The 26,016-nt window shown below is 36.6% G+C and overlaps 2 protein-coding genes across 2 annotated transcripts in view; one reads left to right on the forward strand and one right to left on the reverse strand.

Annotated features, from left to right (window-relative positions):
- The window catches only part of capn10 (calpain 10), a 76,631-nt gene that overhangs the window by 22,268 nt on the left and 28,347 nt on the right, over window positions 1-26,016 (reverse strand). The window contains exons 2-3 of the mRNA XM_073929582.1: window positions 21,025-21,069; window positions 20,795-20,917 (exon numbers count right to left, since the gene is read on the reverse strand). The gene's annotated coding sequence lies outside the window, so the exon portion shown is untranslated. The remainder of the gene's footprint in view (window positions 1-20,794; window positions 20,918-21,024; window positions 21,070-26,016) is intronic.
- LOC141379256 (uncharacterized) lies at window positions 14,557-18,715 on the forward strand. The gene is made up of 2 exons (XM_073933324.1): window positions 14,557-14,731; window positions 15,932-18,715. The coding sequence occupies exon 2, from the start codon at window positions 15,941-15,943 to the stop codon at window positions 17,738-17,740; it is 1,800 nt and encodes a 599-aa protein (XP_073789425.1). The 5' UTR covers window positions 14,557-14,731; window positions 15,932-15,940; the 3' UTR covers window positions 17,741-18,715.

Consider the following 26,016-nt stretch of genomic DNA (forward strand, 5'->3'; position numbering starts at 1 on the left):
CAAACATTTCACCTTTTGAATAATATTAACCATTTAACCTAAGTTATCAAATAGACTTACATTTACCCCATAATCAACCCAACATTATTTTTTGTTGAAAATTCAGCATGAGTAAGTTGAGTATTTTTATATTTGCATGAACCGTTCTTTTGATGCAAGTATTGCTAAAACAAGACTTTTATACAATCCACTGGCAAGAGACCACCGGCTTGTTTTCATTCTCGGATTCCAAGCCCCACTATTTCCCTCGACGATAGAACCATCTAATATTTGCAATTGTGGACTATTGGTTCAGAGTGAGCAAGAAAGTAAGGACTTAGCTCTCATCCATCTTCATTATTTGGATGACCAAGAGGTTTGGAGATCCACGAAAATTGGACGCTTCCATCTATCAACTTCTTGATAATGTACAGAATGGTTCTCCACTCTGAAGCAAAACTAAGCAGGAAAAAAATGGCAAATCCATGAGGTATTAGGGGGTTGCAGATAGATGGTTTCAAATACACATTTTGAATATAAAATAACATATTGAAAATTGGCGACATGGTGGCTCAGTGGTTACCACTGTCACCTCACTGCTAACGTTGATTTGAGTTCCGGCTGGACCACTAATCATTCATGTGTAGAATTTGCATGTTCTCTTCATATTAGTGTGGGTTTCCTCTGCCTGCAGTATTTGGACTGAGACTGATGATGTTCTGAAGCTCCTCGTTCTATTCTTCAAGACTGAGATCATGATCTATCTCATTTCTTAAGCAAAGATGCTGAATTGTACACTACACAATCACTGTATATTTATGGTTTTAGCAATGTGCAGTGTATTATTTTCAATGTTTGTTGCCTTGCTCCTGAATATACCTCCACCATTTGTCTGTACTGTCTTAAAGCATAATTTCCCTCCATTCTCCAAGCATCAACCACCTCCTCAAAAATAAATTAGTTTTCTCAAGTTTAGGCAAATAGTTATGAAAGCACCAATCAGAGGTCTAATTTTTATGACGATCTCATATACTAGACTTCTTGCAAAGTATTTTACAGTACTTTAAAAATACAAGACACTATTTTTTATACAAAATATTAAGCCATTTTCATCAACCCTATTAATTTCAAAAGACAAAATACTATTTTTTATTTGAAATACATATTAGAAATACATGTATCACAAACACTGACCAGTGTTTACTAAATAAATCAAAGAGCACCACAAGTTACATTTCACAATTTCACAGACTGATCATCAGACTTCATCATGATGAAACAGAACAAACTAAAGCCCCTTTCACACATACAGACCTTTCCGGAAAATTACCGGCAATTTTCCAGGAAAGGTTGTATGTGTGAACAGGCCCTTTTTGAAAATACTGGTAAATTTGTTCTGGCTGTTTTCCGGAAAGAGAAGTTGTAACATTACCGGTAATTTGCCAGAATGCTGCGCTGTGTGAAAGATTGCCGGAAAGAGCGCGTGCACGTCTAGAACAAGCTGACGTGAGACGCGGTTTATGAAAATAAAAGCCTTTGAATATTTTCCCCAGACACATTTAGCTGCTAGTGGCTAGTCAGATAATGTTTATATGTTCTTCTTAATGCCAACTGTTTAAATAATTATTGATAAGATGCTTATGATAAGCCGTTGTTTGTTTACCTTCAAGCTTTGCGTGTGCCCGTGAAACAGCCCGTGAGCGCCAGCACACACATATCATGTACATCTCGACATGCGAAAGTGTTTCTCTATACGTTTTCATCAAAGTTGTTCATAATACTGATCCATCCACAGAGTTTGTGATGTAGTGAAATGTTTACAAATACAAGCGCAGCCGTTAAGAGCTCATTTCTGGTTAATGATGTCAGAATTTACCGGTATTTTGGAAAGGATGTGTGAATGCTCTTTTCCGGAAACATTCCGTAATGTCATCCCCTGTGTGAACAGCACTTTTTTGAATTTACCGGTAAAGTCGTTCCGGAAATTTTCCATATATTTACTGGTATCACTGTGTGAAAGGGGCTAATGTCAGTCTTAAGACTCTCTTCAAGACATTTTTACAAAGCAGACCTGCAAAAATTAAATATGTTTTAGCCACTTAAGCAAAGATGCTTTGAAATGAGGATGCTTAAGAATGCCATAAAGAGATTTCATCAATTAACGTATTTTAACTAAATTAAATCAAAACCTTTGCTTTGAAATCTTGCACAGTTTTTAGTAGTTGAGATCTTTCAGGTTCCTGGTCACCAGCATCTCTCAGGATCTTAAATGGGACACTCATATTGGCTCCATTGTCAAAAAAAGCTTAGCAAAGGCTGTACTTTCTTTGTAAGATGGGGAAGTTTACCCTTCCAAAGGAGCTGCTGAAACAGTTCTACACTTCAATCAGTGAATCAGTTCTCTGCACTTCAATAACTGTCTGGTTTAGCTTAGCTACCAAATCCGACCTCGAATACTACATCAAATAGTTCGGACTGCTGAGCGAATCACAGGTACAACCCTCTCTACTCTCCAAGAACTGTGCTAATCCGGAGCGAGCAGAAGGGCTGCCAAAACCTCTCTGGACCTCTCATACCCAGCACACTGCTTCTTTGAATTTTTACCATCACTACACTGTGCACCAAAACATGTCAAACATTAATTCTTTTAAATGTGTCAACTTTAAGTTTGAAACGACCATAGTTTCCATTCCATTACCATTACCAAAAGACTTCAGTAAAAAAGATTTGATTATTCAAAAATATAAACATTTGAATTATTTAGTGCAGACACATTTTAAAAGCAGACAATCTCTATAGCTTGACAGCTTGCTTAGAATGAACTACAAACTACCTTAATGACTAAAATTCTGTTGGGTAAAATAAGAAAAAGAAATCCCTTCCAATTAATAAACCCACAGCTGGAATGTATGTCCTCCTCTTCTGGCCAAATTGTCAGAATAAACAATGAAACACTGCTCCTCTCAAGCTCCTGACTGAAAAATATTAAATTAACCTAATGTTCTCAAATAAATCCTCTCCAATTTTGATAAACAGTCGTGACAATTTCACTAAATATGTAATGTGCACACTCAAGCACCCACTACAAAAAATACTGCTGATCACTATTATTTGCCCTCACATTGCATCGCAAACTACAGTAAAAACCTGTATTGTGTAAAAGCAGAATATTACTGATGTTCTATAAAATTCGAATTATTGCCAAGAACACTTTGCTTTCTACTATAAATTACTGTTTTAAAGGAAAACAATATGTTGCAGTTCGATTTTTCACATATTAATCAAGGATCATGATTTTGCAAATTGCATAAATGACTGCTTGCCACATAAGATATTATGTTTGTTTGTTTGTTTGTTTGTTTGCTTCATTTATAGAGCGCATTTAAAAACAACAGATGATAACCAAAATGCTTTACAAAAAGACCAGCATACAAAATCTATCCCTATATATAAAATTAAGCAAAATATATAAAACAGATTAAAATTAATTAATTACAATCAAAGGCAAGAGGTGATTTTTTTAGATGAGACTTAAAAGCACAAAGTGAAGAACATGACCTGATATGTAAAGGCAGACCATTCCACATTCGGGGGGCTGCAGCAGAAAAAGTCCTGTCACCTCTTGATTTCAACCGTGTTTTGGGGACAACTAGCTGAAACGTGTTTTTGTACCTGAATTGGCTTAATGAAGTGTGCCAGAGAGGAAGCTCAGAGATGTAAATAGGTGCCAGACCATTCAAACTTTTAAAAACAAGTAGCAAAAACTTTTATTATGGTATTTGAGATGAACAATCAAATGATTAATCAGTTAGAATCTTGCAGTGAATTCAGGTTCCATAAGTTCTTCTTATGATTGACTTGATTGTCATTGAGTCAGTGTTGCTGATGTCCTTAAGTAACTTCATTAGGAAACTTACTGTATGTGTCATTCACAAACTGTTATTCATTAAACTGTTGGTCACTTTAAAACTAACCTTCATCTGGGAGATCACAGTGTCATGAATATTTAATCTGTTAACTGGTTGCATATATCAGATTTACTGCATGACTAGGACAAAGAAAAGCTACTGCTATCAAACGTTGTCTGACAATGTCAGTGCAAGGGTGAACAGAGAGATCAATTGATGGAAGGTTTGCGAAGAAATGCCTTACTCCCTTGTAAAACTTGTTTTAAAATACGCTATTTTTTGTTAGAGTACTCTTTATTTATAAAGTAATGGTCACACTTTACAATAAGATTTAATTAGTCAATGCAAGTTTATGCATTTACTAACATGAACTAATAATGAATAATACTTGTTCAGCATTTGTTAATCATAGTTCATCATTTACTAATGCATTAATAAAATACTAAGTCATCTTTGGTAGCATTGAGGTATGGTGAGTTAGCATGAACTAACAATGAACAACTTTAACATCAACAAAGATTAATACATTTTGTAATAAATGTATTGTTCAATGTTCGTTCATGTTAGTAAATACGATAACATTAATGAATATGATCATATTGTAAAGTGCTACAGACTTAAAAAATAACTATGATAAAGCTAATAAGGCAAAAAATAATAAAATAAAAAACTGTTTTGAAATAGTGTGTCCTATCTATTTTTTAATTTAGTTTGTTTGTTCATTTTAATACACTTAAAATGAATGTGGGCAGCATGATACTCAAGTGGTAAGAACTGTCACATCACAGCAAGAAAGAAAATGCTTTGAGTTCTGGCTGGACCAGAAGGCCACTGCTGTATAGAGTTTCCATGTTCTCTGTACAACAATCCATGTCATCCCCCCACCCTACCCCCAAACCAAAAGGTCCAAATAAATGAAAAATACCAATTGGATAAATTAAATCAGTGTGTGAGTGAGAAAGTGTGTTTCCCAGCACTGAAGGTTGTACATGAGACTTTTCATTTTTAAGGAATAACATTTTTTATTTGTCACAGCTATAAAAAATCATAATATATTCAAAGATTTACTCTGTAAAATTTTATCAAAAGTCAGGATAATTCAATTTAATCTAAACCAATTTACAAGAGATTGAAGGGAAACATTTTTCAGGTGCATATATTGTTATTTAATATATTGTGCATATTTTATATGTCTTTTATTTCCCTATCTTCAACTATGGGTTATAGGAACAGAGATTATGAAAAAAGTTTCTGCAAAAGCAGTCATTAATGTAAAAAACAGGAGCTTGGGGGCTGTAAACACAAACATCTTCATGGCAAAACAAGTGAATTTTTAAAATAAAACCACATACCCTAAATTTATTTTTTCATTCATTCATTTATCAGCTTAGTCCCTTTAATAATCTGGGGTTGCCACAGTGAAATGAACTGCCAACTTATACAGCATATGTTTTACGCAGCAAATGTCCTTCAAGCTGCAACCCATCACTGGGAAACACCCATACACACTCATTCACACTCAAACACTACGAACAATTTAGCCTACCCAATTCACCTATAGCGCATGTCTTTTGGCTGTGGGGGAAACTGGAGTACTTGGAGAAAACCCACGTGAACATGGGGAGCAGGCCCGGATTGGCTAATCGGGAGGACCGGGAGAATTCCTGGTGGGCCGGTCCGTTTTTTGGCCGCGAGGGCCGGTGTCCCTAGCTCCATAATCTGTTGCTCTCAGCAGTCACACACTTTTTAAATTAATTTATTTATTTACTTGACCAAAATTCTTATTCATTATGTTACCGCAGCTCTACTCTTTTTATATATAACCAGCCTGCAGGTTATTGATGATATAACTCAGCCTATTTAATGTACAACTGTTGTGGTCCAGTGGTTAACACGATAGAATTTGACGCTGCCAACCCGGGTTTGATCCTCGTCTGAGTATGTTTTATTTATTTTTTTGTTAAGACACAATACTGTTAGGGTTGTTGAACATTTGAGATCTAAAGCAGCTGTTTTCTCAAAACAAGACGTGATAGTGTAATTAGAAACTGAATTGGAAATGACCTTATTTTAATATAGTCAGTCGTGAACTGAGGTGGGCCGGTCTGAGGCTTGAAACTCCAGGGCTGAAAAGGAGTCCCACTCCGGCCCTGATGGGGAGAATATGCAAACTCAACACAGAAATGCCAACTGACCCAGCCTTGACTCAAACCAGCAACCTTGTTGCTGTGAGGACCATGAAGCCCAACTTATAATAATAAGTATTTTTGTATTTTAAAACAAGTTTTACAAGGGAGTAAGGCATTTCTTCGCAAACCTTCCATCAATTGATCTCTCTGTTCACCCTTGCACTGACATTGTCAGACAACGTTTGATAGCAGCAGCTTTTCTCTGTCCAAGTCATGCAGTAAATCTGATATATGCAACCAGTTAACAGATTAAATATTCATGTCACTGTGATCTCCCAGATGAAGGTTAGTTTTAAAGTGACCAACAGTTTAATGAATAACAGTTTGTGAATGACACATACAGTAAGTTTCCTAATTAAGTTACTTAAGGACATCAGCAACACTGACTCAATGACAATCAAGTCAATCATAAGAATATAACCGATGGCACCTGAATTCACTTCAACTTTTCTTACTGATTAAGCATTTGATTGTACATTATAAATACTATAATATCTTATATACAGTATGTCACAGAGTGTTAATTCATTTAGTCACTTCCACACAACTTGCTAAAAATTTGTGATAACCAGAAATCGCATGGCCACCCAGCTGAAGTGCCTACTGCTCCATAAAGTCTAAATTTAGACATCATATGTACACAATATCAAAGTAGCATCAGCATAACTTACTGGACATAATGATTTCAGGAGAATCCAGAATGAATCACAAATTTTAAATTTTTAGGTAAAAATGTATCTTGGCAATTACAAAATCAAACAACAAATATTTAATTAAGAAAAAATGAATGCACAACATCATCCACTCAAAGAAAACTCTAAGACATGGATTGCCAAAATCCACATTATAAATGGTGTGGAGCAGAGCTCTACATCTGAATACAGGCTCGCAACCTGAAACATTTCCTTCTCAAATACCCAAGGAGAGCAATAAATGTTTTATTTGTTAGATTTATCCAGTGCCTTCAAGGGCTCATCTGTTTGGGATTAAAACAAAATGATCAAAAATCTTATCTCTATATCTCTCTTATCTCTTATCTCTATAAATCTAAATCTCTATAGAGGTTTTCCTCATCAGGATGGCAGTCATTATTTTCTTTATTTTGAGCTGCTTTATTGAGCAGGAGATAAAGGAGAGAAACAAAACTCAGCAAAGAGGGGAATGAAAGAGAGTGGACCAGGTTGCACCAGCTGTTCGTAAGTTATTTTTTAAACTGGAACTTATAAAGTCCACACTAAACTGGCTTAATAACTATTAGCTATAGTTTGTAAATACATTTGTTCTTACTTCGGTTGCACCACATGTTCTAAAGGTAAACCGTAGTTAGTAGGCCTAGGTCATAAGCTTTGCGTAAAGTCACGTGTAATCGCATTGAATGACGTAATATCCAACAAAAAGCATTTAAATCGTTAAACTGCTTTAAAATTCTGCAACTAATGCATCCATATATAACTCTGAAAATTAAAATCATACATTACATTTTTATAGTACATTAAATTACAGTCAGTCAATAATAACAGACGAAGCACACACCTGCATCGCGAGACGTGAATGCACGCAAAATACACACAAAGTTATCAAAACATTAAACTTGTTTTTTACACACAGTTGAAGTCTGAACTATTAGCCCTTCTGAATTATTAGCCCTGCTGTATATTTTTTCCCCAATTTCTGTTTAACGGAAAAAATATATTTTTCAACACATTTCTAAACGTAATCTATATTATAATTTCTAAGCATAATAAATAAATAGTTTTAATAACTGATTTTTAATAACTGATTTCTTTTATCATTGCCATGATGACAGTACATCGTATTTTATTAGATATTTTTCAAGATACTAGTATTCAGCTTAAATGGCAATTTAAAGGGTTAACTAGGTTAATTTAACTACTAAGGTTAGAGTAATGTAAAAAAATATTATAGGAAATACTGTGATAAATTCGTCAACCTGTTATTATTAGACCGCTTGTTCATTTTTTCCCCAATTTCTGTTTAACGGAGAAAAGATTTCTTCAACACATTTCTAAACATAATAGTTTTAATAACTCATTTCTAATAACTGATTCATTTTATTTTTGTCATGATGACAGTAAATAATATTTGACTAGATATTTTTCAAGACACTTCTATACAGCTTAAATTGACATTTAAAGGCTTAACTAGGTTAATTAGGTTAACTAGGCAGGTTAGGGTAATCAGGCAAGTTATTGTATAACAGTGGTTTGTTTTGTAGATTATGGAGAAAAAAATATAGCTTAAAGGGGCTAATAATTTTGTCCCTAAAATTGTGTTTAAATAAATTAATAACTGCTTTTATTCTAGCCGAAATAAAACAAATAAGACTTTCTCCAGAAAAAAAAATATTAACAGACATACTGTGAAAATTTCCTTGCACTGTTAAACATCATTTAGGAAATATTTAAAAAAGAAGAAAACAAATTTGAAGGGGGCTAATAATTCTGACTTTAACTGTATATATACACTACACTTGAAAGAGAAAAGAGCAGGAATAAGTTTACTCGTTTTAATTGCTGGATACAAATTACACAAAAGAAAATGCGAGATTTAAGAGGAAAATAAGGCTATGAGTAGAGGGAGATCATTCTGCATTATCATCATGGGCTCCTCTATGTAAACTAATCTCACTGTCTTCTCTTTCCTACTGTTATACATGATGGGTTGCTGTCGTAAATATTTAGTAGGAATGTTGCGTTACGTTTAAACTAAGTTCATTGGTGCAACCCAAAAATATTTTGTACTGCGTGTAAGTTGTAACTGTCCATTTAGGTCACAACTAGGCTACGTTTTAACTTATGCACATATTGCACTGCTAGTGCAACTGGCCTAGTTGTCCTCTGTTGCTTCTTGCAAATCTGGTTTACTGGTCTTTTAAAAACTTTTATTGTTTTATTGCAATTCTAAGCTTGATTTGATCTACAAGAGGTCAAGAGGTCAAGAGGTTGATCTACAAGAGGTCAAGCTTAGATGGTCAATATCTTCAGATTCCTGCAGCAAGCATAGCTGAGGAGTGAGATGGTCACATGAAATCACAACATTAAAGGCAAGTTCGACATTCATGAAAGATGCATGTCTTTGAAATGCAGTCTTGTATACTGCTGAGCTGGTGCGCTCTAGTGGCTGCACAGCATTTCTGCAATCATCTTTGTTGGATTTCCTTCCACCTGTGATGTTATTCATTTTACAGGATGAAAAAGTCCATTGCAATGATCGAGTTAATTCACTTTGGGAAGTATCTGTCTCCAGCTTATCCTGTTTATCTGCTCTGCTGAAAGGTTGTCTGTCATCTTCATAGTTTGCTGTACAGCTCACATTTCCATAAGAAGAGATTTCTGTTTTCATCTTGCTGACGATGCACCAATGTATGAGAGACAACATTGAAATCTTCCGTGTACATACATCAGTTTACTATTTGCAAGTGTTTCAGACACACAATGTAAACAGATGATTTCATTGATAACAGGGGTGACTGAGTGGTAAATAAGGTTCCATTGTCTTTGGAGGTCATACCACCAGATGGTTAAATTTCATAATTACATTTTTCACTACATCACCACAAATGCTGTTCCCCTCCAGGGTGATTCATGGGGTTCTAAGATGCATCAATATTTGAAAGGCTCCAGGGCTAGACACCATATCTGGATGGGTGATTAAAGAATATGCTGATCAGCTATTGTATGTCCTTACGGATATCTTTAACACCTCGCTGGCCCAGGCAAAAGTACCATCCTGCTTTAAAGCTTCCACAATCATTTGAGTGTCAAAAAAGCCTGTGATGCTGACACTGATTTCTGGCCTGTCACACTCACTCCAGTTGTGATGAAGTGGTTTGAGAGGTTGGTAAAAGAGAACATGGTTTCCAGACTCCCTCCCACAATTGATCCCCATCAAAAGAGAACATGGTTTCCAGACTCCCTTCCACATTTGATCCCCATCAGTTTGTATGAGTTGGACAAAACACTTCCGATGTCATCAAGACTTTGATCGGGCCACTCCAAGTCTTCATTTCTTTCTTGCGCAAGAATTACAGAATTACAGTTTTTCTTAAGCCTCTCAGAATTGCTGGTGTGCTTACGATCATTGTCCTGCTGCAAAAAAACAAGCTCACTTAAAACAAGCTCACCACCAACAGGTGGCCAGACATTCTCCTTCAGGATATTTTGGTACACAGCCAAATTTATTTATCACAAGTCTTTTAGGTCCTGGAGCAGCAAAACAGCCCAAGACCATCATTTTTTTCTATGGAAAGCAGAAGCTGATCTTCCTATAAGCAACTGCCTTAAAATGAATCTGAAACAGACACTTTTGCTTAAATGGAAAGTGTGAAGAAAAAATTATTGACTGGTGTTTAAATTTGTGTTTTAAAAATAGAGATAATTTAAAATAGTAAAAACTTATGTGTTGTATCAACAATAAACTCACACCTGTTGCATGAACATCACAAATAATTTTGTAATTAGCATACTTTAATGTTTCAGATCATCAAACTAATTTAAATATTACTCATAGATAACACAAAAAACACATTATGCAGTTTGCAAATGAAGCCCAGTGTGAATGAAAAAAACCTAATAATTGGTTTGACCATTATCGACTGCACTCAAGCATTTTTGATAATTTACAATTAGTCTGTTACAGTGCTGTAGAGGATTTTTTGCCCATATTGTTTACTTGAATATTCGATGTGAAAAAGTATGTAAGTATGGTTTAGTAAGGGTAATTCCTGCATCCTGCCGGCCAACCACTAAGCATACAGTAGTTGCTTTAGGACAAAGCGTGTGAGAGAGTAAGTCTTTTTATTAATTTGTGTCCCGATAAATAAGTAATAAATAAAACTGTGGGTGTTTGTGCCACCCTATTTATTAAATATTTTGTCTATTTAATATTCAAATTAAATGAAATAGATAAACAATGTTGTAAGTGACTCAAACAAAATCATTTAAAAAATATTTTTACATAGATCTACTGTGCAGTGTGGAAATTGACCCAGAAGTGTTGTTATAAAATGGTATTAAAGTTTTTACCCTGTATTTACAACTACAAAAATAACACTAAGACTGCATTTTAATTCAGTATTATTAGATTATAAAAATATTTATTAACTAAAAAGTAGTACAGGTGTAAAATTAAAACCTTCCAGTCGGTGGCAGCAGAGCCCTGTCTTCATTCATTTAAATGGAGAAACTAAACTAAACTTTAAAAATTTTAAAATAAACGTTTCTAAAATGGATCAGTAAATAATACATGTTGAAACTGATTGCATTTATAGGTTAAATACTTACCAGGTAACATGAGAAGACTTAACAAAGAATTTGACTCTTGCTGGAATATTCACAAATAACTGAAAATATACATTTATATTCATAGCAGCATCAAAAACGCGGCATCGTAAATTGAATGGCAAGTGTAAACGCGTGAATTGGATATGGGTCACAATTAAAACAACAAGTAAACAGACAGGCAAACAAATCAGATATAGGCAACAAAACAGAATTGGGCATCAAGATCTGACAGTGTAAACGGGGCCTCTGTCGTGCGGCGCTGCGAAAAGGGGCAGGATTAAACAAGCTTATTAGACATTTTTAAAAGTGAGTGATTGCTCCATGTTTTAAATTTCTGTCCAGAGATGTCATGTTTTGATCCTCGGTTGGTCTCGCGCAGTCAAGTGATGCGATTTCGCAGACCAGAGTTCACCAAGCTTGAACTTTGCACCGCAGCAACCTGCGAAATTTGATGCATGACCTTACGTTTTTTGTTGCCTATATCTGATTTGTTTGCCTGTCTGTTTACTTGTTGTTTTAATTGTGACCCATATCCAATTCACGCGTTTACACTTGCCATTCAATTTACGATGCCGCGCATGCCTAAAGGCGGGTTCTAGCATCTGTGCCGCACTAGCCACGATGGAAGAAATTGTCTTGTTTTTAGCTCTGCAAAATATGCGAAGTGTAGTATAAGCAGTGAATGGTTCAGTCCAGATTTACTCCACGCAGTTTATGTAATGGTATGGCCCTTGTGTGTGTGTGTGTGTGTGTGTGTGTGTGTGTGTGTGTGTGTGTGTGTGTGTGTAGTTGAAAATGTAGTCTTTGCCTGTGTGCGCACTGGTGTTGGAGAGAATAAAGATGTTCTATGTGCAGCCCGCAGTGCGTGTATTAATAGCGACAAAAAGCAAAAGTTACAACAAGAAGTTCACCCAACTTTAAAAAGATTTTGAGGCGAAGGAGGTGAAAAGGGCCGTCATCGCAGCTTGCGCTTATGGTTTATATGCTTTATGATGTCCACCACCATTCAGAGGAATGTGTGAGTACGAGAGAGATCTCAGGTCTGGTGGGAGCAAATTATGGTGACTGACCACTTTCCTCCTCTCTGTTTCCTCTGATGTTGTTTACCGCGTCTGCATCTCCACACACTCTAGCTCTTCTTTCTGTCATTAAACCGCAGAGAAGCACCACATTGTCGCAAGTTTAATGATGTACAGAATGGACTGCCTCAATAAATCTGATCTGCCTATTTACATGACAGTCGCATTGTCACATGTCCAATCTATATCTGATTTATTTCCACATATTAAGAAGGCCTGAAACTGATCTCTGAATATCTGAATGCATGCGTTTTTTTTCGTGTTTACAAGGCCATAGAACAGATTCGATCTTTGTCAAAATTGGGTCACATTTAACTGGCAGAGTTTCGCATGCTCAAACTCTAATGTGACCGCAGCTTTAGGGCCCTATCATACACCCGGCGCAATGTGGCGCAAGGCGCAGCGCAATAGTCTTTTGGTAGTTTCAGCTTGGCGCAAGAGTCGTTTTGAGGCGTTGCGCTACACTGTTTAAATAGCAAATGCATTAGCGCTCATTTGTGCTCCCATAGGCGTTCTGGTCTAAAAAGGAAGGCGTTCTGAGGCGCACTGCCGGCGTGTTGCTATTTTTAGAAACTAAAATAGATTTTTCATTAGACTAAAACAAACCAGGTCTAAACTCGTTGCGCCTCGCTTACACACTGCTTAATATGCACAAGAGAGCAATAGGCAAATATCTTTACATATGAAAACATTTAAATATTAAGGATATATATAGGATATAATGAGAATAGATATAGAATATAAATATAAAGGATTAAAATATTACAAAACATATTATTTTCTAACCTACATAAATATGAAAAATCACTGCTTTTATGCCTTCATCTCGGGAGGCTTTTTCAGTTCATTCAGACCAATTTGCTTTTGTATAATGTTATTATTATTAGCAGTATTATTTATTATATCCATATTTATATTTGTTTTATTAAAAACAAGCTTAGATTTGCCCAGCTGTCAGGTTTTAGACCATATGGGGCACAGCATGTGTTTTAGGATATAACTCAGGTTTTTGAGCACACTTGGTTATTGTTGTTCATATATTTGTTTGCTGGAAATTAGAACTTAATTTAGAAATAGTTTTGAAATGAATCTTTGCGCTTAACAAACGCAATTAATTATTTATAGACTAATTAATGTCTGTGCATAAAGGTTTCCCTATCCAAGAGCTAAAGTGAAAGTAGATCCATTATCTCTCATTCTTGCGCGGTAGATGCTCTGTTTAACTGTTTTCTGTTAAAAAAAACTGTTAACTGTTTGCTAGTGAAATGCTCAGTTTTTCCACTTAGACTTACTTTGCGTCCTGTAAATAGCGAATGCGCTCTTGGCACGACGCGGCTGACTCTTAAAGGGAATGGGAGATGAGACTGTAATTGGTTTATTCTCAAAACACACCTATAACTCATTAAGAAAATCAAAGCAGATTTTTCCGTCCTTAAACTAGCAAAAATGCATTCTGACATGCCCTGAAAGCGTTTGCGCCCTGCGTTTTGCGCTCTGCACATGGACCATCAAAATAAAGCCCTTAGGGTTAGATGCTGCCCCGCCCCGATCTGCAGGCTGCAGACAGGGGCTTTTCGGACAAAGATGAGCTTCAGAATGTGCACCCTCAAGTGGAGCTCCTCGAAACGTATTTTTTGTTTTCATTTACAAGAAACTATGTTAATATTATAACAAGAACGGCAAAGGAAAGTAATTCTGGTAAGTACAATAAATGTGACCTAAACAAATGAACTAAATTTTGCTAAATTACTGTAAAATGGTCAATAGGTGTCTCTGATGGATATGGAAGTATAAATCTGACCATTAACTTAGTACTATCTGAGATATTTTTCATTTATTTATGATTGACAAAGACATTACATTACATTATTTTTATGTCAAAACTGTGTAAAACAAAACAAATTTATGTCAGGGGAAAAAAGTAAACATATGTACATAAGGATAAGATAAATAGCCTAAACTTAAAAAAAATAAATAAAAATTAAATTAGATGTTTCTGGGCATTTTTTAAAAAAAGATTCAAAAGAGAGACCTTAAAAAAGGGAGAAATTACACTTTAAAATCTTCTGTTTATACAGCAAGTAAAAGGCACCCTAAGTTTTCTTGGTAGTTGTCATACAACTTTATTAGTACATGATAATGAGAACTGATGTCCAGTCAGACACGCCCCCTTGTGTGAAGTACAGCCTCCTTTGTAGTTCATACTGTATAAATATTCCTTCATTGGATGTAAAGAATCCAGATTCTTTTCAACTGAGATCCTTCAATCTGAGGTAGGATGAGTTTACTGTATATTACTATATTATAAAAATATTTACACAGTAATATAAGTACGATCAGATTATAGAATGTCAAATGCATTTACAAAATTTTACTGAAATGTATCATATTTTAGGTTTCTATGTCTGTATTTGTTGTCCAAACGTGGATTGCAGAGAAATGCCAGCTTTAAGATTAACATTAGAATGTAATGTAACAAATCTACTGCTTTGGGGAAATTATAAAACCATTTTGGATGCATTAAAATAATAAGTATGTATTTTTGAATATAATGTTAACATTTGTTTTGAAAGTACATCCAGGTTCACTCCTGGTAAATATGAGCAAAAAAGGCTGTGAAAAAATATCTTTATTGTTTAAAGTATCTGGAGTTTAGTTCAAAGAATGAATGAAGGAACCAATGAAAGAAAGTAAGAAAGAAAAACTATAATCTCATTGAAAATGAACAACTGCAATCAAAACACAGTTTTATCAAAAAAACAAAGATGTTAAATGAGTGCCAGAATTATTAGCACCCCAATAATTTATGAGCAAAATATTTTGAATGTATATTGCCACTGATATATTCCTTTTCGTTATTATCCCTAGATTAACAGAAACATGAAATTGTCAACAATGGCCTCCTGTTAACAGGGTTTATGAGGAAAAAACCCTAACTTTTATTAGGATGAGTTGAAAAAAAAAATAAATAGTGATTTGTGCCAATAAGTTACAGAGTTTTACAAAATTGAAAGTTCACTGAAAAAGCTGTTTCCATGGTCAGGGCAATAATTAACTATAATTATTAGTCATTTGATCTTGAGGTCAGACAGTCTACAAAACAACAATCTTACCTAAACATCGTCAACATAAATACAAAAACAAAACGTTTTTCAAGACAAAGACCTCTTCTCTCATCCAAAATCAAACTCAAGCATCTTTACATTTTTAGTTAATATTTTGAGCAAAAAACACAAAAAGGTTAGACAATACTTTTTTTCCACAGCCTCCCATGCTCATCTTTACCAGGGGTGCCAACATACGTGTATGGCACTCTTACTATAAATTGTAAATTTAAAGAAACTAAGAACTTCCTAGTTCATTTATATGTATACATTATCTTAATACTGTGACATGTTTGTTGTTTTTTGTAACACTGAAACATTTAGCTATTTTCAAGTTACCAGTTTTAAAATATTTTGTTTTTGATAAAGATATTTGCCATGGGTGCCATGAGACTCTGCTTCCTGCTGCTCTTCTGTTTCTTCTTGTCAAGCGTCTCTTCTGTGAGAAGACTTAACAATATTGATGACTTGAGAAACACAGACTATGCCAAGACTGCACCACGTCATGGACGCCAGCTATTGTTCTGGTTTGCCCAACAAGTGCATTTTGATCAAAACAACAACATGTATCTGAATTTTGACCCTGACAGAGGTAACTATGGATTTCACTGGTATGGAAATAGAGAGCAGGACCTCCCCCCTATGAACTATGGAGAGAGTTACTATTCTGTTGGTAATCTAAATTATCCTAATGCCAGAGCATTGCCAGATTATGTGAGCACATATTACCAAAACAGAAGAAACAATGGGCCAGAAATAAACATGGACAGGCTTATGGTTGTACTGAACCAAAGAAGTTCAAACAGGGTAGTCAGAGTGTATGTTACAGCACATAACCTAGACAGAAGGGACTTTAATTCTGATGACACTTATGAGATTGACCCTGCCCTGATCTCACAGATCAGAAATGATTATCCTTGTGAAAATAACCGTAGATACAGCCTAATAAATGGTGGTACAGAAGTGGAAAGATGTCGTCATTTTCTGTCAGCAACAGGTTATAACAGCAACCACTGTAGGTTTAGCAGAGATAAACGCTCATATGATTCAGAGTGCTATACCGATGAGAAAATTAACCTAGAGATTAAAACAACTAGAAATGGTTACACAAAACTCACATGGGACAATATACCTGATTACTTATTTCAAAAAGAACCTGGACATTTAGGAACAATCCTATACATTGATATTTACCAAAACACTTACTCCAGTGATACTAATGAAGAACCTAAGCGGGAGAGGAAACAATCTTTCATTATTGATAGATCATCTGGGGTTTTAGTTACCTCCATCTTAATGAATGCTGGACTCCAACCCCAACTACGACAGAGAAGGTTATACATCAACAATGTCTTCTGGTATGGGCCAGAGTTTGATGGAGCTAGTAAAGTTCTCCCCATCAGAATAAGAGGAAATGATGCAAGTCTGCAGCTCGTTGCTAAAGATGGAAAAGCCTGTGCTCGACTCTACATCAAGAAAACCTTCAGCAACTGGCAGGATGTTTTTTACTACTCATGGGTGGGCTTTTACAAGAGTAAACATGATGAAAATCACAAATATGACACATATCAGTATGCTGTGAATTTTGCAATGATTGACAGCACTGCCACTGAGGATTATAATATTTACCAGTATGAATCCAGTTTGCCCATTTCTCAAGGAGTTCAAATTCGTTTCCTGCTGGAAAACGATTACAGCGCTGTTCTGGCCAAAACTACACCGTGGGAGTGGAATGAAAAATGCTATGAAGAAAAGTATTTGCCTTATCACTCAACATCCAGTTTTTTTCCAGAATTCTTTTATGAACCAGACTACTATGATGCAAATAATGTAGCCCCTGTTCAATTAAATTATTATAATGCTTTTCTGCAGCTCACCACTAAAGAAAATAGAGCTTGCGCTCGACTTTATATCAAGAAGACCTTCACAGACTGGAAAGAAATCTTCAAGAACTCATGGGTGGGGTTTTACAAGAGTTATGATAAGAGTAACAAAGGGTATAAAGAATATAAAAATGCTGTGGATTTTGAAAAGATAGAGGATGGGACTGATCATTTTGATATCTATCAGTACAAATCCAGTTTGGCGATAGCACCTGACATGCAAATTCGTTTCTTTCTGGACCAATCGTATGATAAAAAATTACTGAATAGTCAGGCCTGGACGCTTGATTATTAACTAACAATATGAAATCAGGTTATGACAAATCATAAAAGCTTTAGAGCTGCAGAACATAATTTTAAGAATCAGATAAGCTCTTCCTAGCTTAAGTTACATGTTATGATTTATAACAATCTGCTGTTTGTATCCTGTTACGTATGATAATTCACATTGTTTAAACACATTGTTCAAACCCTGTTATTCACATGTCTGTACTAAAACAGATTTTTTTGTATAAATAAAAAAAAAACTGTTTGTACTGTATGTTTTACATGTTTTCTACAAAAAAAAGTAATTCAAAACAAGTTGTTTGTTCTTTTGACTTGACAGCTTCACTGCAAGAGAAACAAACTAACTATATTTCACTCCCAAAATCCAGCTGCTTGTTTTTCTCAACAACACTTACACTACTCCTAACCTTACAGTCTACTAATACTCTAATGTACCTGTAGTTTAAAATCTGCTGTTTATAATCAACAAATCATGTAAAAGGGTACATCAAAACATGAGAAGGATGACACATTTTGGTAGATATTGCTGCAAGGCAATAAAATGTGATTCACTAATGGTTATATGGTTATTTTTATTGAGCAGAAAAATGTAAATTAAAGGCATCCATTTTAAAATATATAATACACTGTATTATAATAAAAAAAAGTATTCTGAAGGACACCTTTCACCCAGCTCACAGACAGTTTTCTCTCCTGCCCTCCGGCAGGCACTTCAGGCTCCCCCGGACAAAAACCAGCAGACTGAGGAACAGCTTTTTCCCTAGAGCTGTCTCCCTCCTGAACTCTGCCCCCCACTGACTCTTTTGCCCCCCCCCCCCCCCCCCCCAATACACCCCCCACTCTCCTCTAACTTAAACTCCTCGCAATAACTGCACTGTTTAACATTTGCACGTTTAAAATTTGCACATTCACTGCACCACATTGAACTGTTTACTTATTGAACTGTACATACCCACTGCATATGGGCATTTGTAATTATGTACACACCCACTATACATATACACTTGTAATCATGCTTATTTATCTCCATACTACTGACTATTAATAGCAACCTATACATATATTCATATATTGTAACATATACACTTGTAATCATGTTTATCTATCCCTGTACATATATTCATATATTGTAACATATACACTTGTAATCATGTTTATCTATCTGCACACTACTGATTATTAATAGCAACCTGCACATATATTCATATATCTTAAATCTGTTCATAGCTCATCCAACCTGTATATAATGTTCATAGTACATCCATCTGTAAATATCACCATAGTTTTCTATAACTGCACTTTATAACTTATTCCTGTATCCTGCACTTGCTGCTATTGCACTGCTGGTTAGACCTAAACTGCATTTCGTTGCATTGTACTTGTACATGTGTAATGACAATAAAGTTGAATCTAATCTAATCTAATCTAATCTAATCTAATCTAATCTAATCTAATCTAATCTAAATATAATAAACACACAACACCAGCACAATACAGCCCACAACTGGAAAGATGCGCACACAGTGAACATTGCTGTCACCCAGGGTGGAGGAACTGCAGAACATGCACCCCTTAAGTAATAAACAATAATAATGTAATAGAATAATATATAAAATAATTAAATTTGTTGATATAATATTTGTATAATATAAATATGTTTCCCCCAGAAGTCTAAAGACATGTGTTATAGGTGAATTCAGTAAGCTAAATTGTCGAATGAGAGTGTTTGGGTGTTTCCCAGTGATGGGTTGCAGCTGCACAGCAAAATATGGGGACCCAAAACAACTCTAAGGTAGTTAATTTCTACAATTTCAAAGTGTCTCATGGGGTTCTCTTCCAAAAGAGTTAGATCAACATGTGTTGGCACATTGACACTGACAATAGGGTTAATTTCATTTTCATTCATTCATCTTCTGCCGCTTTTCCGGGGCCGGGTCGCAGGGGCAGCAGTCTCAGGAGAAAACCCCAGACTTCCCTATCCCCAGACACTTCCTCCAGCTCCTCCGGGGGATCCCGAGGCGTTCCCAGGCCAGCCGAGAGACATACTGTAGTCCCTCCAGCGTGTCCTGGGTCTTCCCCAAGGCCGCCTCCCGGTGGGACATGCCTGGAACACCTCCCTAGGTAGGCGTCGAGGAGGCATTCGAAACAGATGCCCGAGCCACCTCAGCTGACTTCCTTCGATGTGGAGGAGCAGCGACTTTACTCCGAGCTCCTCACGGGTGTCAGAGCTCCTCACCCTTTCCATAAGAGTGCACCCTGCCCCCCTGCGAAGGAAACTCATTTCGGCCGCTCGTATCTGAGATCTTGTCCTTTTGGTCATGATCCAAAGCTCATGACCATGGGTGAGAGTAGGAACGTAGATTGACCGGTAAATCGAGAGCTTTGCCTTTTGGCTCAGCTCCTTCTTTACCACAACGGACCGGTACATCGACTGCATTACTGCTGCCGCTGCACCAATCTGCCTGTCAATCTCACGTTCCATTCTTCCCTCACTCGTGAACAAAACCCCGAGATACCTAAACTCCTCCACCTGCGGTATGGACTTTCCTCCAACCTGGAGATGGCAAACCACCTTTTTCCAGTGGAGCACCATGGCTTTGAGGGTTAATTTTATTTACTATAATATTTAATTTATAAATTGTTCGGTGTAATTTTTTCATTTCAATATTATGTTATTTTACTCTCTTGAGTGTAAATATGGTAAAAAAGTAAAATAGACTGTAAATTACAAAAAAAAACAATAAAAATTTATTTGAAAACATTTACCACTTCAACAATTCATTCAGTTTTTAAAATGCAACAATATGCCAAATGCTTTATCATTTTTTTTGTACAGACAGTATCAACAAAATATGTATGACCAGTGTTTGAAAAGGCTGTTCCGGTCCTTTGGTCCAAACTTGATGTTTCATAAGACCAATTTGACATTTTAAACTCAAAATAACAACTTGGCTTGCAAATCTTTTACTTCTGGTGTTTCCTTGGTCATCCATATCAAAAACAGCAGTCTGAATGAAGATAAAAATGCTGTAAACTTGTATGAAAACAAACTGGACCTTACCAGCCACAGGATGACCTTTTTTGTCCATGACGATGTAGTAGATGCTGATCGCTCGTCTGGTGGTTTCTGATGCAAGGATATAGGGTGATGCTCATCTAAAAACTCTTCAAGACTCCAACATGACTGAGAAAAATGTTTAAAAACAAATTGCAATCAAATTCTATGATATATTCATTTATTCAAACGAACATTTAAAGTAAATATAACATACTCAAGAAATCTAAACTCACTTTTTGAAAATCTACATGATGATCCACAACTTTATTCTCTCCCAGCTGGTTGAGGTGGCAGGATATGTAAAATTAGAAAGAAAAAAAAACTATCACTGTTGGAATCTCCAAAAACAATTAGGTTAACAAAATAAAAATAAGCCAGCCGTCAAGAAAATTGAGAATACGAATCCTTTGTAGCCAAAGCGAAACCAATAGCACATTAACTACTTTGGTGAACGTGTGGGGTGAGAATGCCAGAACGAATGGAAGAATCCTGTATGCCTTGCTCCTGAAGGCAAAACTTAGGAACTTTCAATGACTTTGAAGAATGGATATGTGACAAACCAGCCCTCAGACTGTACTTGTGACACAATGGTGCCGATAGTCATTGTTTTGAACTTCAGCGTATGTTCAAAGCGATTTAGCCGTCTTAATGTAATATAGGATATAACCCTCCATCCTTCTTTGAAAAAATGAAGTTATAATATAAAAACCCTGACTCCATGTCTGGAGGAGGATCTGTTCTATGAATTCCTTCCTCAGAAGGGAGTCTACTTCCTGTTCCATAACTAGAGCCTGCTTTAACTTGGAAAAATGTAAACCACATATTGTAGCAAGAGGGTTGTGAACCAAGCTGCATTATAAAACTCCTCTTTAAGGTAAGCAGGACCCTACTGTGAAACGTTTGGCAGCCACTCCCATTCTGCCAGAAAATTCTGCAGGGGTACCAGCCCCTCAAGACTGGTCTCTATGCTCCCCTAGGTAGCTAATTCTGGGCACTGAAATGAACTCACGACAGGAGTCCCCTAAGTTAACTGCTCTTGGACCCTCTGTAAAGGGGGTGAGTCCACTAGCGCCACCACTTTTGGGATAAAACGCTGGTGGACAACACTGGGGGTCTCCGCACCCTGAGGCACCAGCGGTGGGAGGGTTGGCGAATGGACCCCCAGTGGGGCACAAGGAGGCGGCCTTTGCTCCTCACTGGGGCTACCCAAAGAATTTCCTAATGCTAGAAATTCTTCGAAGACGTTGGCCGTTTTACGACAATGGTTCTTGGCCACAGTACATGACAGTCTTTGTCTCCTGAGGGTGCTGCTTCCCACCCCAACTGTTTTTAGGGGCTGAATGGATGCGATGCACTCTTCTGCCCAACATAATGCTGAGCGGATAAACTGGCTTGCGGCTGGGGCTGGTCCCGCCTAGCCGCCCCAGAAGAGCGGTTTCTTAGGGAAGGAAGCTCTTGTAGGACCCCACCCCCCTCTGCCCGCTTAACAGATTCTCTAAAGAGCCAGCGTGCGAAATGGGGGTGTCAAGGAAGAGGCATTTATCCTCTTTCTTGATACCAGACTGATTTAGCCACAAATGTATGTGACCATCCATTTTAATGGCACAGAGAGACAGGTCTGAAGCCCAAAGCAGTTCTCGAACGATAACAGGCCTCACCCTTCCCATAGGCGTCCTTCGGACAGACTATTTGGTACGATTGTATAATTACATAGTAAGCCTACAACTAACCAGTTGACCTATTGCCACATACACTTTACCAGTCAGAGCTGATGTTATTATTTTCACAGGCTTTGATGGCAAAGCAGGGTCTTTGCAGATGATAATTTCCTTGATATGAGGCATCACTCTGCAACAGAGTAATCTAAACAAGCCATAGCTGAAGAAATGGCTAATCACACAGGCTGTGTAAGACCTGCTCCAGATGAATACTTCCCTGTGCAGGTCCTCATTAAAAATCAGACCCATTACATAATTACATAATTATTATTATTATGTTCTATTATAATATATGTTATATAATAATGTTTTTATAGCGGATTAATTTAAGCAACACAGGCTTAACCTCAGCCAGTTCTTCATATTCGGGGCATAATGGGGGGAACGACATTTTGGCCCCAACGGCCTTTCATTTCGCAGCGTGAGCGGAAATGAGCCACGGGAAATGATTTACATCACTCGGCCAGGGCGTTTTAGAACGAGCACAAACACCCCTCTCGAGGAATGATTGTACATGCTCCTGGACAAAGGTACTGCGCACACACATTAATCGTGCGTGTCCTGATCCGTGATAACACAATTATTAATTTAATGTTATTTTAACAAAACCCCAAACCAGCTGCTTGCGAGTCAGTTTGCTGGCTTTGGTTGTTTAGTGTAACCCATGAAGAATGATATAAATAATGACCTGTTGTCTATTTTAACTAAAAAGCACAGCTTCGTAAAATGATCCAAAATGAGGAATGAGCTACTGCCAATAACAGTTACAAATATCACTACATAGTGCATTTTAATGTTGACATCAGCACAAATACCCTTTAGAAGGATACATCTGTTTCCTGATTTCCTTGACTAAAATTATATTAATGCATGTATGCCCACAATAGTGCAAAAAGAGCCCTAGAAGCGTTTAAAAACTCAATACAAAATCTGATTGACGAATTACGTTTAGTTTTTAACAATCTACAGCATGTGTCCCAATAAGAATTGCTTCGCTATTATTAAAACAATTATTAACAGATTCGAAAAAGTTGAGTTTTCTTATACAAGTGACATGCATTGATAAGAAATAAAATACAAAGTTTATAAATTAGAGTTTTGAGATCCTTCATTTCCACAGTGATGAAACAAATAATACTATTAAAAGTTAATTTAGGGAAAATAAATTAAAATCGTAATAAATGTCTGATTTTAGGACTAAATCACTAAAAATATTTTGTGAAGTACTGTTTCAAAAAGGTCTTAACTGTTATTTTGCTCTTTTATAAAGTGTTGATTTTGTTTTTCTGAGGAATTAGAAAATGCTTTTATGCTTGGTGGTTTGAAAAACACATAATTTTTTTTTTTTTTTTTTTTTACTTAGTTTACATTGTTACAAGATCTTTCTTCACAGTCTAACACAGGGGTGTCATACTCAGTAGCTGGAGGCCACAGCCCTGCACTGTTTAGTTCTAACCCTGCTTCAATGTACTTAATTGGAGGTTTTAAACTAGCTTGAAGGACTCAATTACATAGATCAGATGTGAATTAGGGTTAAATCTAAACTGTTTAGAGCTGTGGCCCTCCAGGAACTGAGTTTGAAACCTGAGGTCTAGCACAAAGGGCATCTGTGCACCTACAGTAGCACCTGCCTTCCAATATACAAAATGTGTTATGATTGTGTCAGTTATCCTAATGCGTTGTGACTGATTAACAGCTTAGGGCTCACACCAAACATGTATTTGCTTCTAAAAACACAAAACAAAATGCCTATGAATGGTTTGGAAAAAAGTGCAACATAAAGCAACAAGGGTATCCGAACACAGCCACCTGTAAACAAAAACTTTAAATGTTTGAACAACCTCCGAGTTCTTCTGATTGGTTTGGAAATGTCAACTGAAATATGGTACTACTCACTACTCCCATTCATACTGCATAGAAAGTACTTTTCTAATGGTCGTATAGTAAATTCAGATTCAAAAGTAGTACCTACTGAAGTAGTAGGCACATCCAAACCTTAGACCAAAACTTATCACAGACATCTCACCCAGCAAAAATTCTAGCTCAAGCTAGCATGATCCTCGAGAACCTCGCAGGCATCCATGCCTCTCTATATATTAAAAAGTGAGTTGATAAGTGTACGTGTTGTATATCCAGCAGCTCTTAGCCCATCAGCCATGTGTTATAGATCAACAAACATGATCATTATTTAGATGTTTACACAACAAATTGCATGTCCTTACACATAATTGGAAATTGAAGTATTAAATATTTCACAATATAATCAATTAGAGCAGAGGATATTGGTCAGGAGTATCGTGCAGAACTTTGAAATGTACGGGCATTGCAAGACATAACAGTTTGATGATATTATTGTTATTTTACCCCTATTTTTGAAGGCCAGCCAATGCCAAACAACTAGCACCAATGAAACCAAACTCTGTAGTTGCCTTGCGTTGGATTGTGTCTGAAACAAAAATCTGCTCATTAACACATCAAACGGATGAAAGCCGACTGAAATGAGAGCTACGTTCTGCGCCTGCGAAAGAGGATATGTCTTTCCGCTCCGCAAGGGCTTTATCTGTTTTCTCATTCCACAAAAGGAAATCCAACTTCAGACGTGCACAAAGTGTAAACAAAGCAGCATTTAGTATTATCACAGTAATTGTAACTCACCATGGAAGGATTCACTTGTGCAAATATGTCTGATAATCTAATAATCCATGTTGTTTATCCACATGCCTCTTAGGCTTGAAATATTTACTTGCTACGTCACTTTATTACATCACACTCGTGGTCTGATTTATTGCTAAATAAAACAGTTAGAGCAGTTTCTTCAGACGACATCGGTTCTACACGCTGCATCGGGCCAATGAGCTCTGTAGTTAATCTGATGAGAGTGGATGTGTAGAAACACCAAACCAACTCATCTGAAAGCTTGATGAGTCCCGACCCTTAAACATTCCACACTAAGATTAAAAAAATTAAAAGCATAACAGGAATCCTTTAACGCAAAGTCCAATACTCTAGTCCGCATTCAGAGTGAAGTCTTTACAAACTAAATCAACGCCAGTTCCCTGCAATTACCTTTTGTTTATGATAATCACTAATGCCTGGTAGTGGTGCACCGGACTTGTTGAGACAAAGAGCACAAAGCAATTTGAAGCTACAATTAATACAGGCTTCTCAAAGTTAAACAACAGAAGACGAGAAAAAAGAATTTTTAAACTCATGAGTACCAATTTATGCTGGCATTCAGAAAACAGGAAGATTTTGGCATGGATTCAATCTTCCTTGCACTGTACTGATGGTTCAGGCTTCTGGTGGTGTAATGGTGTAGAGCAGGGGTCACCAATCCTGGTCCTGGAGGGCCGGTGTCCATACAAGGTTTAGCTCCAACTTGCCTCAACACACCTGCCTGGATGTTTCAAGTATACCTAGTAAGACCTTGATTAGCTTGTTCAGGTGTGTTTAATTAGGGTTGGAGCTAAAATCTGCAGGACACCGGCCCTCCAGGAACAAGTTTGG

This window comes from Danio rerio, chromosome 2 (assembly GCF_049306965.1).
Source record: "Danio rerio strain Tuebingen ecotype United States chromosome 2, GRCz12tu, whole genome shotgun sequence".
Lineage (NCBI taxonomy): Eukaryota > Metazoa > Chordata > Actinopteri > Cypriniformes > Danionidae > Danio > Danio rerio.

Bases quoted from the DNA above. Each gene is read 5' to 3' on its own strand.
- LOC141379256 (XM_073933324.1), top strand. From the start codon at position 15,941: ATGGGTGCCATGAGACTCTGCTTCCTGCTGCTCTTCTGTTTCTTCTTG.